Source organism: Schistocerca gregaria, chromosome 4 (assembly GCF_023897955.1).
Source record: "Schistocerca gregaria isolate iqSchGreg1 chromosome 4, iqSchGreg1.2, whole genome shotgun sequence".
Classification (NCBI taxonomy): domain Eukaryota; kingdom Metazoa; phylum Arthropoda; class Insecta; order Orthoptera; family Acrididae; genus Schistocerca; species Schistocerca gregaria.
In genome coordinates, this window is record NC_064923.1 from 714,447,683 (window position 1) to 714,464,907 (window position 17,225).

At 42.6% G+C, this 17,225-nt stretch overlaps 2 protein-coding genes across 2 annotated transcripts in view; one reads left to right on the forward strand and one right to left on the reverse strand.

Moving 5' to 3' along the window:
* The window catches only part of LOC126266915 (mediator of RNA polymerase II transcription subunit 23), a 174,781-nt gene extending 161,539 nt beyond the window's left edge, over positions 1-13,242 (reverse strand). The window contains exon 1 of the mRNA XM_049971600.1: positions 13,048-13,242. Within this exon, the coding sequence (XP_049827557.1) occupies positions 13,048-13,092 (45 nt within the window). The 5' untranslated portion in view covers positions 13,093-13,242. The remainder of the gene's footprint in view (positions 1-13,047) is intronic.
* Positions 13,243-13,295: 53 nt separating this feature from the next.
* The window catches only part of LOC126266916 (STING ER exit protein), a 38,424-nt gene continuing 34,494 nt past the window's right edge, over positions 13,296-17,225 (forward strand). Inside the window, exon 1 of the mRNA XM_049971601.1 lies at positions 13,296-13,529. Coding sequence (XP_049827558.1) covers positions 13,409-13,529 — 121 coding nt within the window. The 5' untranslated portion in view covers positions 13,296-13,408. The remainder of the gene's footprint in view (positions 13,530-17,225) is intronic.

Here is a 17,225-nt window from a genome sequence, read left to right on the forward strand (position 1 = left end):
TGACCGATCCATCATCATTCTTCCGGTTGACAAGGGTTCCACGACTGTGGTACTTGATCGTCGGGAGTATGTGGCTGAGGGACTGTGTCAGCTTTCAGACAACTCTACATACAAAGTTTTCCAAGGTAATCCCATTCCTGATGTCCAGGCGGAGCTTCAAGGAATCCACAGAACCTTAGGCCCCCTACAAAACCTTTCACCTGACTCCATCAACCTCCTGACCCCACTGATACCTCGCACTCCTACCTTCTACCTACTTCCTAAAATTCACAAACCCAAACATCCCGGCCGCCCCATTGTATCTGGTTACCAAGCCGCCACAGAATGTATCTCTGCCTACGTATGTCAACACCTTCAACCCATTACATGCAGTCTTCCATCCTTTATCCAAGACACCAACCACTTTCTCGAACACCTGGAATCCTTACCCCGGAAACCATCCTCGTAACCATTGATGCCACTTCCCTATAACAAATATCCCACACATCCAGGGCCTCGCTACAATGGAGCACTTCCTTTCACGCCGATCACCTGCCACCCTGCCTAAAACCTCTTTCCTCATCACCTTATCCAGCTTCATCCTGACCCACAAATTCTTCAGTTTTGAAGGCCAGACATACCAACAATTAAAGGGAACAGCCATGGGTACCAGGATGGCCCCTTCGTATGCCAACCTATTTATGGGTCGCTTAGAGGAAGCCTTCTTGGTTACCCAAGCCTGCCAACCCAAGGTTTGGTACAGATTTATTGATGACATCTTCATGATCTGGACTCACAGTGAAGAAGAACTCCAGAATTTACTCTCCAACCTCAACTCCTTAGGTTCGATCAGATTCACCTGGTCCTACTCCAAATCCCATGCCACTTTCCTTGACGTTGACATCCATCTGTCCAATTGCCAGCTTCACACATTAGTCCACATCAAACCCACCAACAAGCAACAGTACCTTCATTATGACAGCTGCCACCCATTCCATATCAAACGGTCCCTTCCCTACAGCCTAGGCCTTCGTGGCAAACGAATCTGCTCCAGTCCTGAATCCCTAACCATTACACCAACAACCAGAAAACAGCTTTCGCATCCAGCAACTACCCTCCTGACCTGGTACAGATAACCAGAGCCACTTCCTCATCCCCTCAAACCCAGAACCTCTCACAGAAGTACCCCAAAAGTGCCTCACTTGTGACAGGATACTTCCCGGGACTGGATCAGACTCTGAATGTGGCTCTCCAGCACGGATACCACTTCCTAAAATCCTGCCCCGAAATGAGATCCATCCTTCATGAAATCCTTCCCACTCCACCAAGAGTGTCTTTCCACCGACCACCTAACCTTCGTAACCTCTTGGTTCATCCCTATGAAATCCCCAAAGCACCTTCCCTACCCTCTGGCTCTTACCCTTGCTACTGCTCCCGGTGTAAAACCTGTCCTTTGCACCCTCCCACCACCACCTACTCCAGTCCTGTAACCCGGAAGGTGTACACGATCAAAGGCAGAGCCACTTGTGAAAGCACCCACGTGATTTATCAACTGACCTGCCTACACTGTGACGCTTTCTATGTGGGAATGACCAGCAACAAACTGTCCATTCGCATGAATGGACACAGGCAGACAGTGTTTGTTGGTAATGAGGATCACCCTGTGGCTAAACATGCCTTGGTGCACAGCCAGCGCATCTTGGCACAGTGTTACACCATCCGAGTTATCTGGATACTTCCCTCCAACACCAACCTATCCGAACTCCGGAGATGGGAACTTGCCCTTCAATATATCCTCTCTTCTCGTTATCCACCAGGCCTCAATCTCCGCTAATTTCAAGTTGCCGGCAGTCATACCTCACCTGTCATTCAACATCATCTTTGCCTCCACACTTCTGCCTTGACTTATATCTCTGCCCATACTCTTTGCCTTTAAATATGTCTGCTTGTGTCTATGTATGGATGGATGTGTGTGTGTGTGTGTGTGTGTGTGTGTGTATACCTGTCCTTTTTTCCCCCTAAGGTAAGTCTTTCCGCTCCCGGGATTGGAATGACTCCTTACCCTCTCCCTTAAGACCCACACCCTTTCATCTTTCCCTCTACAGAAAAAGTGTACAATGTCTCCGCAATATCCTTTCTTTCAGGAGTGCTAGTTCTGCAAGGTCCGCAGGAGAGCTTCTGTGAAGTTTGGAAGGTAGGAGACGAGGTAGTGGCAGAAGTAAAGCTGTGAGTACCGGGCGTGAGTCGTGCTTCAGTAGCTCAGTTGGTAGAGCACTTGCCCGCGAAAGGCAAAGGTCCAGAGTTCAAGTCTCGGTCGGGCACACAGTTTTAATCTGCCAGGAAGTTTGAAAGTGTACAATGTTTTCAAAGGTGGGCTCCACAGCTAAGTAATTTTTGGTACAAAAATCAGAAGCCTATGGGCAAACAGTGTAATTTGCTTCAGCATCTGTTAGAAGACCTTTGAGACCCTTCAATACCGTAGTGAATTAGCAGCACAGAACTGTATCGGTGAATATGAGGTAGCTGTGAAGATTACCATGTTGTCACATAAACCAAGTCAGTGTTAGACGAATGTTCAGTAGTAACTGTTTCTATATAATGCTACTTGGGTGAAATGACACTGTGACAACAGCATGCACCTACAGTCTTGGGCTGAGTAAATGGCTTACTTCCATAGACACAAGATGGGAACATGAATTGTGGGGGAACTCACGTACATCTCCCAGTTAATTTGTATATTTTCTTTCTTTCCTTTCTTTTTTTTTTTTTTGTGTGAGTACCCCCTGTCCACCCTTGGTAGGGACGTATCTTGCCACACTCTCACTACAGCCCTGCTGCCACAGGGAAAATCAGATGTTGTAGGCACCCAAGAGCAGCTGATCCTCCACTGTAATCAGCTGCAACCACAAAACCACATAAATAAATGTTTGCAGATTTTCTTCTACGGGGTGACACAGAATAACGGGAATGTTTGAAATGAGTAGTTGCAGCCACGAGCAGGTGGCAGCACTGCGGTTTCGTGACAGTTGGCGAGTAAACAGTCCGCCATTTCAGTAATAATGGATCAGTGGAACACACAACAGCATGCGTTAGCCATAAAAATGTCTTACAAAAACAATGATAGTTTGGTAGCGGCACAGAGGAAGTTTCAACATTTTTATAATTTAGAACGTCATGATGCCGTTCTGTCGAAACAAGCAATAAAATATTGGATTAACAACTTTGAAGAGACTGGATCTGCCCTCAAGAAGAAACCAACAGGACAACCAAGAAGTGTGCGTTCTCCAGCAAACATTGATGATGTGCGCAAGTCTGTCTTACACTGTCCACGGCGTTCAATTCGTAAGCAAGCAGCAGTGGTTGGAATGTCCTGGGAGAGTGTTTGCATAATTCTTCATCTTGATATAAAATTTCATCTGTACAAACTACAGATGGTGCAACAATTGAAGGACAACAATTAACGGTTAAGTTTGGGATTCTGTAGACAAATGATAACAAAAATAAACAATGACAATGAATTTCTAAACAAGTTGTGGATATCAGATGAGGCACATTTTCCTCTCACAGGTTATGTGAATAAACAGAACTACCATTACTCGGCAAACACAAATCCTAATGACATTCATGAGTGCCCTTTACACGCTAGTAAAGAGACAGTAGGGTGTGGTGTTTTCGCAAGTGAACAGGGAACACATAACTGCAATGAGGATCGTTACATGGAGATGCTACAAACTTTCGTTACACCTGCATGGAACAACTTCCCAAACATTCAAGAAGCCTGGTTTCAACAGGATGGAGCACTACAATCAATGGCATATGTGCGAGAACTGTTTGGCAACTGTGTGATCTCATGATTCAGTAACATTCCCTGGCCTCCTAGATCACCAGATTTATCTGTTCGTGATTTTTTCTTGTGGAGTTACCTCAAGAGAAAAGTCTACACAACTTCACCAAGAGCCCTGTATGAGTTAAAACAAAGAATTCGGGATGCAATTCCCAGTATCCCAGCTGAGATGTTGCAGCGGTCAATGAGGAATCTCAACAGCAGATTTCCCGAATGTATTCATACAGAAGGACACCATCTAAAGAAAGTAATTTTTTAAAAATGATAAATGCCATCAACATTTCGCAAATGGTAAAGTTGTAAGGTTTCAAGTACTACAAATGAAATTTCTTTCCTTCATCACTTCTAGTTTTATTGGATTGCGGAATGTTCCCATTTCTCTCTGTCACCCTGTACATACACTAATGTCGTGTCATCAGCATACATTTTTTGACCCTTCCAACTGACTTCAATACTGCTTACAAATAGGTTGAACAGAACCAGGCCAAATGCAGATCCTTGAGGTACACTGTATTTAATATCTCAGATTTCAAATCTGCATCCAGATTCTGTTGTCATATGCGGATTTCTGTTATTGATCTATAATTTTACCCATTCCTCTGCATGTCCATGTGTGCCACAGCTTTCAAGTTTTTTGATTAGTGCTGTATGGGTGACTGTGTCGAAAGCTTTTAATAAATCCAGCAACACAGAAGATACAGAGATTCTTTTGTCTAATGCACCTGTAACAGATTCTGTTGGGCCGGAGACAGAGGTTTCATGGAAACTGTGTTGTGATTGAACCAGAATCCTATGTTTCTCTACGAATGTGGTCATCCTACAATACATATGAACATCTCCAGTATTTTTCAGAAACCAGAGATTAAAGATACTGGTCTGTAGTTATTTGGAAAATCTTTGTCAGCTTTCTTATATACAAGTACTAATCTGGCCATTTTTAATTTTTCCAGAAACGGTCCCTCTATGAATAAGCAGTCCATTGAATCCTAAAGAGGTTTACTTATTTCTTCATCCATGCTTTATTAGATAGTTTAATATTTCATCATCTCCTGCAAACTACTTGGGTTTTAACTTCTGGATTGTTTTTATCGGTACTGTTTTTGTTACTGGTTCCAGGAACAATGAGTGGGATTGTTGCCCAAGTGTTATAGGTTGCTTTAACCCTCCAGTCACTGCCAGCACAGGTGTGTGCATTTAACTCAGATATGTCTGTGGGGAATGTGAATATTGTGTTGAATGTAATTTCTGCCCTCTTAGCACATCGGAAGTCACGGTATTCCCGTCAAATCTTTTTCTGTTGCTCCAGAACATTGGAAAATCACCCAGGGTTAAAGGGTTAACCGTTGATGACATCTTTGCTTGTTTAAATTTTGCACGTCATCTATAAAGTTGTTGTTGAGTATATTACACTATGATAAGGACTATTACTACTCACCCCATAGCGGAGATGCTGAGTCACAGATAGACACAACAAAATTACTGTCAGAAAGTGAGCTTTCGGCCAACAAGGCCTTCATCGAAAATAGACAACATACAGACACACACTCTCACATAAACACAACTCCCCCCCCCCTCTCTCTCTCTCTCTCTCTCTCTCACACACACACACACACACACACACACACACACACACACAAAATCCTAGTCTCTGGTAGCTAAAGCCAGACCGTGAGAAGCAATACATGATGGGAGAGGCGACCATGTGGTGGGGGTAAGGTGGAAGCTGTGGGTGGAAGGGGAGGGATAGCAGGGTAGGTGTGGGGGATTGTAAAGTGCTGCTTGCGGCAGCGTACAAGGATGAGGTGGAGAGAGCATAGGACAGCTAGGTGCAATCGGGAGGTTAGATGGAGTGCAGGGGGTAGGATTGTTAGTAGAAAGGGAGAAAAGTAAAAAGACCTTGGGTGCATTGGAGGAATAAAGGGCTGTGAAGTGCTGGAATGGGAGCAGAGAAGGGGCTAGATGGGTGAGGACAGTTGAGGCGTCGCAGCTAGGATGCAATCGCCAATTTGTCTATTAAAGCTTTCTTGTATGAATGTATGTGGGCTCCAGTGTAAGCAGTCAGAATCTTATACAATCTGCAATAGGCGAGCCATGTCCTGCAGATGTGCGTCATGACCATATGGCGTGACTGCAGCGCGGAAAGTAGCAGAGAGGCACTTACAGAGTAGTTACTCTCTCTGGAACTATAAAAATTGCTAACTGATCTAGAAATAGCCTGAGGAACTTCATATTAGGTACATAACCTTCTGTCAAAATCTGAAGTCAATAACTGTCATAATTTGGAAGTAAAAAAAAAAAGAAGAAGAAAAAAAAGGGTCAGTAAAAAACGTAACCATCTGACACTTAAAAAACTAAATCAATATATATACACACAAACACACACAGAGAATTTCAAGCTTTCGCGACCAATGGTTGCTTCGTCAGGAAAGAGGAAAGGAGAGGGAAAGAAGAAAGGATGTGGGTTTTAAGGGAGAGGGTAAGGAGTCATTCCAATCCCGGGAGAGGAAAGACTTACCTTAGGGGGGAAAAAAGGACAGGTATACAACACACATATACAGACACAAGCAGTCATTGCCGACAGCTAAAAACAGGTACATGAAGAAATGACACCATGTAGAAAAAGAGGTCCAAAAGAAAAAATTAAATGGCCTTCGCCATATTGCTTTGACGAATAAAAAGTAAAAAGTGGTAAATAGCCCATGCGTCATTTGCTAAAATTGCCAATAACTCAGACGGCAAACCCAAGTGGGAATGTTAACGGTTAAAAAATTAGCTTTCAGTCAGGAAGTGGCGGACAGTTAAAACTTGGGCGCAATGTGAACAGTGTGGTGGGGAGCGCCACTTACCACATGACGATGGCTAAAAAGGCAGTGCCCAATACGCAACCTAGTTAAAATGACTTCCTCCCAGTGGAAGGGCGAAGAGAAGGTTGTCCAAGCTGCTGGGAGAGGCTTAATAGTCCGGACCTTATTCCCATGATGGGAGGACTAATGGTGATGCCAAAGGGGTACCAGCTCCTAAAAGACGGAAAGACACAGATCATTGGAGGGAATATAGGAACTAGTGGGCTAAAGTACGATGACTGCAGCCTTGGCAGTAGTGTCAGCAGTCTCGTTTCCTGGCAGACCAACATGACCAGGAATCCACGTAACTGTCAAGTGGCTCCACCAAGAGTGAGCAATGACAATTTTCCTGGACCTTTTGCACTAAGGGATGGGCAGTGTACAGCGCACATAGACTTTGAAGGGTGCTGAGAGAATCTGAGCAGAGGGCACAATTGAAAATTCTGTGTTGCTGGAGGTACTCTGTGGCCTGATACAGAGTGAAGAGCTTAGCTGTAAATACTGAGCAGTGTGCTGGAAACCAATATCAAAAGATTTGGGCGCCTTTGATAAGGGCACACCCAACACCACGGTCAGTCTGAGAGCCATCAGAGTACAGAAAGGTACTATCGTGAAGTTCCATGCAAAGGTCGTGAAACATAAGGTGATAGAGCGAGGCTGGAATAGTGTCCTTAGGAAGCAAATGAAGGCCAATGTTAACACGAGCCACTCCACGAAGCCAAGGCGGTGAACGGTTCACACCCACCGGAAAGTTGCAGGTAGTGTGAAGTTAAGCCACCGGAGCAAGTACTGAAAGCAGATTCCAGAACGTAACAAAGAGGGACTACCCCTAACTGGCGATCAAAGGAATCATCAAATAAAAAGGCCTAGGATGGGTGGGGTGGCCACGTGTGGCAGAAAAACGGCATTCATACCTGTCGAGGAGAAAGTCACGGCTGTAGGACAGTGGTACTTCAGCATATAGACTCTCCACCGGACTCGTGTAAAAGGCGCCAGTGGCCAAATGGATGCCACAATGGTGGATAGTGTTGAGACGGCATAAGAGGAACAGACATGCAGATGTATAAACAAAGAACCCATAGCCTAGTTTCTAATGGGTACAAATGGAGGAGGGTGGTTCAATCTGCACCCGATGAAGTACCACTGAGGAGTAGGACATTGAGGGACTGCGTACAGCGAGCTGCCAAGTAAGACACATTCGAGGACCACGAGAGTCTCCTATCGAAGATAAGCCCCAGGAATTTCGTAGTTTCAATGAATGGAAGGGCAACATGTCCATAATGTAAAGATGACTGGAGAAACCAATTGTGCCACCAGAAATTCCTGCAGAGAGTTTTGTCAGTGGAAAAACGAAAGCCATTGTTGATCCTCCAGGCGTAAAGATGTTCAAGACATCGCTGAAGATGATGCTCAGTGAAACAGGTCCATGGAGAACTGCAATAGATGGCAAAATCATCAACAAAACGAAAGCCAGAGATGCCCGGCAGGAAACAGGCCATTACAGGGCTAATGGCGATAGCAAAGAAAATGGCACTCCAGTCGGAACAGAACCCTGAGGCACACACTGTTTTTCTGGAGAAAGATGTGTGACTAGGCAGAACCAACACACACACCCAGAAAACTCGGAATTTTAAAAATTCCTGAAGGTAACAGAGCATACAGAAACAGAAGCCCCACATGTAAAGAGTACCAAGGAGTTCTCCATCAGGTGTTGTAGGCCTTCTCCAAATCGACAAACACAGCCACAGTCTGGGATTTCCACAGGAAACCATTCATGACATTGGTGAACAAGGTAACAAGATGGTCAATCTGTGCACTCGTTAGTAAATTGCAAGACTTGAACTGCCATACCAGCCAGGCATGAATCACACGTTCCATCACCTTGCCAACACAGCTGGTGAGAGAGATGGGGCAGTGGCTAGAAGGAAGGTTTTTGTCCTTACCAGGCTTAGGTATGGGTATGACAGGGGCTTCACCCCAACGTCCGAGAAATGTGCCCTCTGCCCAGATGCAATTGTACATATTAAGCAGAAAGTGCTTGCTTGCAAGAGAAAGGTGCTGCAACTTCTGAATGTGGATGGCACATGGTGCTGGGGCGGAGGATCGGGATGAACTGAGAGCATGCTCTACCTCCCTCATAGTAAAGGCAGCATTGTAGCACTCATGATTCTGAGAAGAGAAGGGTACTTCCCAAGCCACCTCCGCTTGTTTCCGATGGAGGAAAGCAGGGCAATAGTGGGAAGAGCTCGAAATTTCCGCGAAATGGCAGCCCTAGGTGCTGGAGATAGCATTAGGGTCCATGATGACATTGCCTGCTGCTGTCAGGCCAGAAATCAGTGAATGGATCTTGGTCCCAGAGCGCCATTTGAGGTTGGTCCACATGACAGAGGAAGGGCTGGAACTGTTAAAAGAACTAGGGAATGAAATACAGCTAGCTCTTTTGCTATCATGAAGAATGCGATGACACTTTGCAAGCATCTGTTTCTTATGAATGTGGTTTGCCATTGTAGGATGGTGGTTAAAAATGTGGAGAGTACGTCTCTGAGCATGAATTGCTTCACAGCGTGCCTCAGTTCAACAAAGGACTGGGACACAGCGTGGTAAAGAGGAAGTGCGAGGAATGGAATGTTCTGCACCAGTAAGAATAACATTTGTGAGACATTCCACCTGGTCATCACAAACTGGGAAATCTTGCTCTCTGAAGGTCACCAATTAGGAGTAAAACCACCAGTCAGCCTTAGTAAGCTGCATTTTTGAGTGTGCATGTTTGATCTTGGACAGCAGCACGACTCTATCAAAGGTGAGAAAAAGAGTGCAGGTGGGCACTAAGGAGGAATCTACCTTTTCCAACGCCCGACGGACACCAATGATACCCTGATCTTTGAGGTAAGATTGGATACTGGCCTCTGTCAGACCATCAAAGAGTCTAGTGTAAATAACACCAAGTGAAGAATTCAGAGTTCTATGGGTCTCAACACGAACAGGACAGGCGTGGAGAAGCAAGGCGACTGTTCTTATGGTAGCGACATATAATGCGGAACATTCCCAATAACACCTCAGACAGTGGTGGCCAAGCGGTTCTAGGTGCTTCAGTCTGGAACCGCGCTACCGCTACAGTCGCAGGTTCGAATCCTGGCTCGGGCATGGATGTGTGTGTTGTCCTTAGGTTAGTTAGGTTTAAGTAGTTCTAAGTTCTAGGGGACTGATGACCTCAGATGTTAAGTCCCACAGTGCTCAGAGCCATTTGAACCATTTTTAACACCCCAGACATGTTCCCCAAGGGAGGGGAAGAAGAACAGCAAGACGACAGACATGCAGCACAGAAGGGAAAAGATGCTGCAAAGGCTGGAGCCCTGTGGTAGCCAAGCACAAACCCGCCAAAGAGTGGCGAGCCCCCTGGCGGGCCATCAAAAAGTGCCAATCCCAAGGAAATTATTAAGAGCTAACAATGAAAACTGACACATTTACAATAAATCTGCCACCAGAAGAAGCATGCAAGTGTTGTGAAAAACAGAAGATAAAAATTCATTAACCTTGGTTATAATCAACAACTGTTCAGCATGCTTTGTCATAAATATAGGCTACTCAATGAGTTAAAATACTGCTGATTCCATTTTTTTCAGCCTAGAAGAGCGACGTAAAAAACTGATACAATAAAATGTACCGTAGGCTACATTATATTTTTTTTACCATGCAAGGTTTTCAGCGAGGATTTATAAAAATGGGACAACTGTATATATTGCTTACCACTTACCACGCATAATCATATAAATAATTATACTGTCAATGAACGGAGAACACATTCAATGAAGAAGTTAACATATGTGCATTAATAATTGTGCCACAGAATGAAGTTAAAAAGTCCTCAAACAACAAGAGTTATTTCCAAAGGTGAAAAACAGTTAAACTGACAATAGCAATCTTACGTAAAAAATGAATAGTCATTCAGAGGGATCTAGTGCCTCTGGTCTAATTAAAAGTCTGTGCATCAAGTTTCGACGGCTGCTACACGTTACTAATAAAGACTACTTCACAAATATAATTAAATGATCATTTTTGATTACTGAAGGAATATTGGGATTTCTGCGAGGTGATGTTGACAATACGAAAAAGATTATAAAATACGGCAATAGCAAAAATAAATGCCACTCAATAAGTGCTATGGGCTTACGACAGTAAATTCTCAGAGAGTGTCTTGAAAGGAGGATATAAGATGAACAACAACAAAAGCAAAACGAGGAAGGGACGTCGAACAGATGTGCAGAACTATAGACCTATATCTCTAACGTCGATCAGTTGTAGAATTTTGGAACACGTATTATGTTAGAGTATAATGTCTTTTCTGGAGACTAGAAATCTACTCTGTAGGAATCAGCATGGGTTTCGAAAAAGACGATCGTGTGAAACCCAGCTCGCGCTATTCGTCCACGAGACTCAGAGGGCCTTAGACACGGGTTCACAGGTAGATGCCGTGTTTCTTGACTTCCGCAAGGCGTTTGACACAGTTCCCCACAGTCGTTTAATGAACAAAGTAAGAGCATACGGACTATCAGATCAATTGTGTGATTGGATTGAGGAGTTCCTAGATAACAGAACGCAGCACGTCATTCTCAATGGAGAGAAGTCTTCCGAAGTAAGAGTGATTTCAGGTGTGCCGCAGGGGAGTGTCATAGGACCGTTGCTATTCACAATATACATAAATGACCTGGTGGATGACATCGGAAGTTCACTGAGGCTTTTTGCAGATGATGCTGTGGTGTATCGAAAGGTTGCAACAATGGAAAATTGTACTGAAATGCAGGAGGATCTGCAGCGAATTGACGCATGGTGCACGGAATGGCAATTGAATCTCAATGTAGCGAAGTGTAATGTGATGCGAATACATAGAAAGATAGGTCCCTTATCATTTAGCTACAAAATAGCAGGTCAGCAACTGGAAGCAGTTAATTCCATAAATTATCTGGGAGTACGCATTAGGAGTGATTTAAAATGGAATGATCATATGAAGTTGATCGTCGGTAAAGCAGATGCCAGACTGAGATTCATTGGAAGAATCCTAAGGAAATGCAATCCGACAACAAAGGAAGTAGGTTACAGTACGCTTGTTCGCCCAATGCTTGAATACTGCTCAGCAGTGTGGGATCCGCACCAGGTAGGGTTGATAGAAGAGATAGAGAAGATCCAACGGAGAGCAGCGCGCTTCGTTACAGGATCATTTAGTAATTGCGAAAGCGTTACGGAGATGATAGATAAACTCCAGTGGAAGACTCTGCAGGAGAGACGCTCAGTAGCTCGGTACGGGCTTTTGTTAAAGTTTCGAGAACATACCTTCACCGAAGAGTCAAGCAGTATATTGCTCCCTCCTACGTATATCTCGCGAAGAGACCATGAGGATAAAATCAGAGAGATTAGAGCCCACACAGAAGCATACCGACAATCCTTCTTTCCACGTACAATACGAGACTGGAATAGAAGGGAGAACCGATAGAGGTGCTCAGGGTACCCTCCGCCACACACCGTCAGGTGGCTTGCGGAGTACGGATGTAGATGTAGAAAATGGAATGTAGTCGAATTAAGTCGGGTGAGGCTGAGGGAATTAGATTAGGAAATGAGACACTTAAAATAGTAAAGGAGTTTTGCTATTTGGGGAGCAAAATAACTGATGATGGTCGAAGTAGAGAGGATATAAAATGTAGACTAGCAATGGCAAGGAAAGCGTTTCTGAAGAAGAGAAATTTGTTAACATCGAGTATAGATTTAAGTGTCAGGAAGTCATTTCCGAAAGTATTTGTATGGAGTGTAGCCATGTATGGAAGTGAAATCGGGACGATAAATAGTTTGGACAAGAAGAGAATAGAAGATTTCGAAATGTGGTGCTACAGAAGAATGCTGAAGATTAGATGGGTAGATCACATAGCTAATGAGGAAATATTGAATAAGACTGGGGAGAAGAGAAGTTTGTGGCACAACTTGACCAGAAGAAGGGATCGGTTGGTTGGTAGGACATGTTCTGAGGCATCATCAAGGGAACACCAATTTAGTATTGGAGGGCAGCGTGGAGGGTAAAAATCGTAGAGGGAGACCAAGAGATGACTACACTAAGCAGATTCAGAAGGATGTAGGTTGCAGTAGGTACTGGGAGATGAAGAAGCTTGCACAGGACAGAGTAGCATAGAGAGCTGCATCAAACCAGTCTCAGGACTGAAGACCACAATAACAACAGTTATTTTTAATGAGTTGTTCTATCTGCTTTATAAGACGTTCGGATATGTGGTTCCCTCAAACTGATGGAAACAAAGTGCTGAACGTGGTTTATGACATATTGTTTTAACAATTGCCAGAAGCGGCGAACAAACGAAAAGTCTAAAAGTTGCACATTACCAATATTTCGTTGATGATTGCTGAAATATGTCCTTCTGCAGCCATTTTTCTTCAATTCTATTTACAAGCCGTTAAAAAAACAACAAATAAACTTTTTCAGAGTTTACACGAACGCTCACTGCAAATATAAACACCATAACTTCTCGTAAACAAAACCACCGGCAGCCAGTACTAGCAAAGATATTGTGTTTGGTGCTTCCGTACCGAAGATGTTAAAACCACGTTGTTACGTCCAAGGAGGTTCCGTCTCGTTTCCGTCGGAATTAACACAATCTATGCCTCGTTGTTTGTACACATAATCGAAAGCGTTGGTTTGTGTTGGTAAATGTCAGTTTCTCGTGGCGTCAGCTAGACTATCAAGATGCCAAAAGTTGTTTCGAGAAGTATAGTGTGTTCTGACACAAAGGACCAGGAAGAATACAGTGAAGAAAAACCGTTACACATTTATTACTGTTTGTGTGGCCAGATGACATTAATATTAGGTATGTCTTTTTTGTTTTATTTTTTTTACGTGTAAAACTATACAAAATTAAAATATATTGCAATAACAAACTATACAGTTGACAAGGAACTTGAAACGGAAAAGAACAGTCATTCTGATCGCATGATTCTAGAGAGGTGATAGCAACATCCTCCTGCCTTGGCATTGTTTGTTATTAATACGATGCAATGCAGTGAAGCTTTCATGCATCTTCGGCAATGTAATCACTTGGTACATAGATTATACTCATACATACTCGCGACTTATATCTGTTGCTACACCACATAGTTTTTTTTCCGAGACACTGGTGTCTATTCAAAAAGAGAGAGAGAAAATACTTTTATTGTACAGATAACAGTATCTGTATGCAACACAGAAATAACTGTGATAAAAGCAAAGAAATGCCCCTCACTGATCAGACTATCAGTATCTTAGTGGTGAACTGGTAAACAATTCACAACTAAATTCCAGTATGTGAGTACCCCCAAAAAAGGAATTTAAGCCTACATTACACGAGGTACAGACAAGAGGGCTCATATGATAGGCCTAATTTGTAGGGGGGAAGGGGCAGTGAGCTTCGATATGAAGTATTTTTAATATTTTGGAAAATGACTTGTGACTTTTAAGTAGTCATAAAAAAGTTCGAGTTCCCACACTGTTAACATCTTGCATAAAAACGACTTTTAAATTGTATTCAGGTGGAGGGGAGCTCACTATACTGTATTTATCCCTTCCTTGAGAACTAAGGGGGAGGGGGGGCTGTTGCTTTGTGGGTATGGGCACCTGTGTACAGATAGATGGCTGTAACCTGAAATTGTCAGCAGTGGGATATTTGCAGCAATTCAAAACATATATCAAAAAGATTGGTGAATGGAAGTGGTGTAGGCTATTTGTCGCAGTAGACAAGAAACTTAAATTCACCACAAACAAAGTGGAAGCAGTGTAAAAGGTTGAGCAAGACTCAACACCAAGTGTATGAATAAACTTGTAATTTGACTTTTCTGTTGACTGCTGTATTGATACCCAGATGTGAGTGAAAACTTTTGATAAAACCTCAGCTTATCCATACATATACATTCTCCAGTCGTATTGTCATCATGGAAGGATACTTTTATCATCCAACCATTGATTTGTATATTTATAATTTTGTAATTAGTGGCCATGGCAAGACTACTTAGAACAGATAGTTTGTAAACCCAAGAATGAGTGAAATATGTTACACCTAATGGCAACAAATAGAACTGACCTTTTTGAGGATGGTCATGGTGAAACTGGTATCCAGTGATTGTGAGGCTGCTGTACCAGCTGTGATTGGCATAGTACAAAGGGTCACAAAAAAAGTAAGCAGGTACACACATTCAATAAAGTAGATACAGACAATTGTCTCATATCTTGGAGATGAACTTCGAATATTTAACTCTGTGCAGAAGCGCGAAGATGAACTGTGGCCCAAGTTTAGAAGAATAGTTGACAAAACGTTGGATATGTATGTACTGTGGAACAGTTAATGAATGGAGAGACCCTTCTAGTAAACAGGATTTAATGTCCCATTGACATAAAAGTCATTAGAGTCATGATATACAGTCACTAAAAGACATGTAAATAAAATAAGAAACAAGCATAAAGCAGCAGATGGACAAATGCAAAATGCAAAGTGTTTGGTTGTCAAAACAACATAAAGAAAACAATGAAAATAGGTCTAAGAGATAGTTGTTGATTTGATGCAGCTCTCCATGCATCTCTATCCTGTGCAAACCTTTTCATCTCCTAATAACTACTGCAACTTACATCGTTCTGAATCTGCTTACTGTTTTCATCTCACAGTCTCACTCTACAATTTTTAGCCCCTACACTGATCTCCAGTACTAAATTGGTGATCCTGTCATGTCTCGAAGTGTGTCCTATCAACTGATCCCATCTTCTAGTCAGATTGTGCCATAAATTTCTTTTCTCCCAAATTCTACTCAGCACCACCACATTAATTACGCAGTCTACCCACTTAATCTTCAGTATTCTTGTGTAGCACAAGACAAAGGTCCAATCTTTTTATCTTCCGAGAACTACTTCATGCATTGGCTGATAGCCTGCCTCTGTTCACTTGTCATCACTTTCCTGTGTTGTGAATTTTGTTGCTGGACAACAAATTTTCCAGTATTGATCAGTAGCCTGAAACTTTCCCTGTTGTGTATGGTATTTTTTGCGACATTAAGTTTTCTCAGTTCTTCTCTTGTCTCTTCCAGCCATCCCATGCTGTTTTTTAATTTGAAAATGAAGTTAAAAAAATTTTCTTCGCTAGGCTGTTGTCATTCATTTTGTATATATGACTGTAAAATTTTAATATCCTCTTTCTTATTGAATCTGTGGTTGTTTCTATAGAGATCTCCGTTTCTCCTCTTCACCCATGTGGTATCTTTGTCTTGTGGGGCCCCAAAAATTTTTCTGAGTATTTTCCCTTCTTTTGTTTGCAGCTCTTCTTGTTCACTTCTTTTATTCATTGTTAGGCATTTGAATCTGTAAAGTGGTTCCAGTTTAATTACTGCAGCATACTGTTTAATTTTTGCCTGAAATGATACTGATCTTTTATTATATCGGTTTTGGGTGAGTTTGTATGCTAATTCCATTTTCTTCGATCTGTCCTTACTTGTGATGTTATTTAACCCATTTGATTGCATCCATTCTTCTAACTCTTTTGGTGTTTCCGTGTTGAATTTGTATATATTTTTCACTGTTGTGTTTATCTTCAATGTATTCCATTTTCTCGTATGATACTAGTAATCCAGTTTTAGCTGCAGTTTTGTGAATTGTTTCTATCATTATCTTTGCATCTGTTTTGTCCTTAGAAATTACTGCAATATCATCAGCAAAAGCGAGACATTTCACCTCGAATCATTCTCTTCCTTCTCCTAGATGGATTACTTCGATGTTTTTCTTTTTTAGTTCTTTGTCCTACTCTCGCATGACCTTTTCTAAGACCATATTGAAGAGAATTGGTGAGAGCCTATTGCCGTGTTAATTCTGAAGGGTTCAGAAACTTCTCCTAGAAATTTAATTTTTGAAGTTGTCTTTGTGAGTGTCCGTTCGACTAATTATCTGGTTGTCAGTACTTGCTTCTTACAGTGTTAGGAATACTGTCTGGCTACAGTATTACATGCTTTTTCTGAAATCAGTGAATGTAATGACTGTGTTAAAGTCTCGCATTGTTCCGGTCCTGAGGATAGTTTTTTTGAGTTTAAAATTTACTCTGAGCACAATCTATTTTGTCTGAACCCTGCTTGGTGTTAGCCAGTTGTGTGTTCTACTTGATCTTCTACCTGATTCGGTAGAGCTTTGGGCATAATTTTGTAGATGACTGGATGTAGAGGTATGATCCAGTAATTGTGGGTGTCTGTCCTGTCACCCTTCTTATATAGTTTCCAGTTGTCCAGTATTCTTTTTTTCTCCCAGCAGTCTTTAATAACCTCATAAATGGTTGCAGCTGCCCACTTCTCTCCCAGTTTCCACATCTCAGCTAATATGCCATCTTCACCTGGCACTCTGTTGTTTTTCAGCTGGCCAATGTGTTGTTCAGTTTGATGCAGTGATTGGGATTCTGAAGGTGAGTTTTCCTTTCGAGGCTGTCTGAAAATTAGTTATGTTGGTTCCTCGCAGGTCAGAAGCTTTTTGAAGTATTTTGCTAGTAACTCACAGTTGTCTTTGT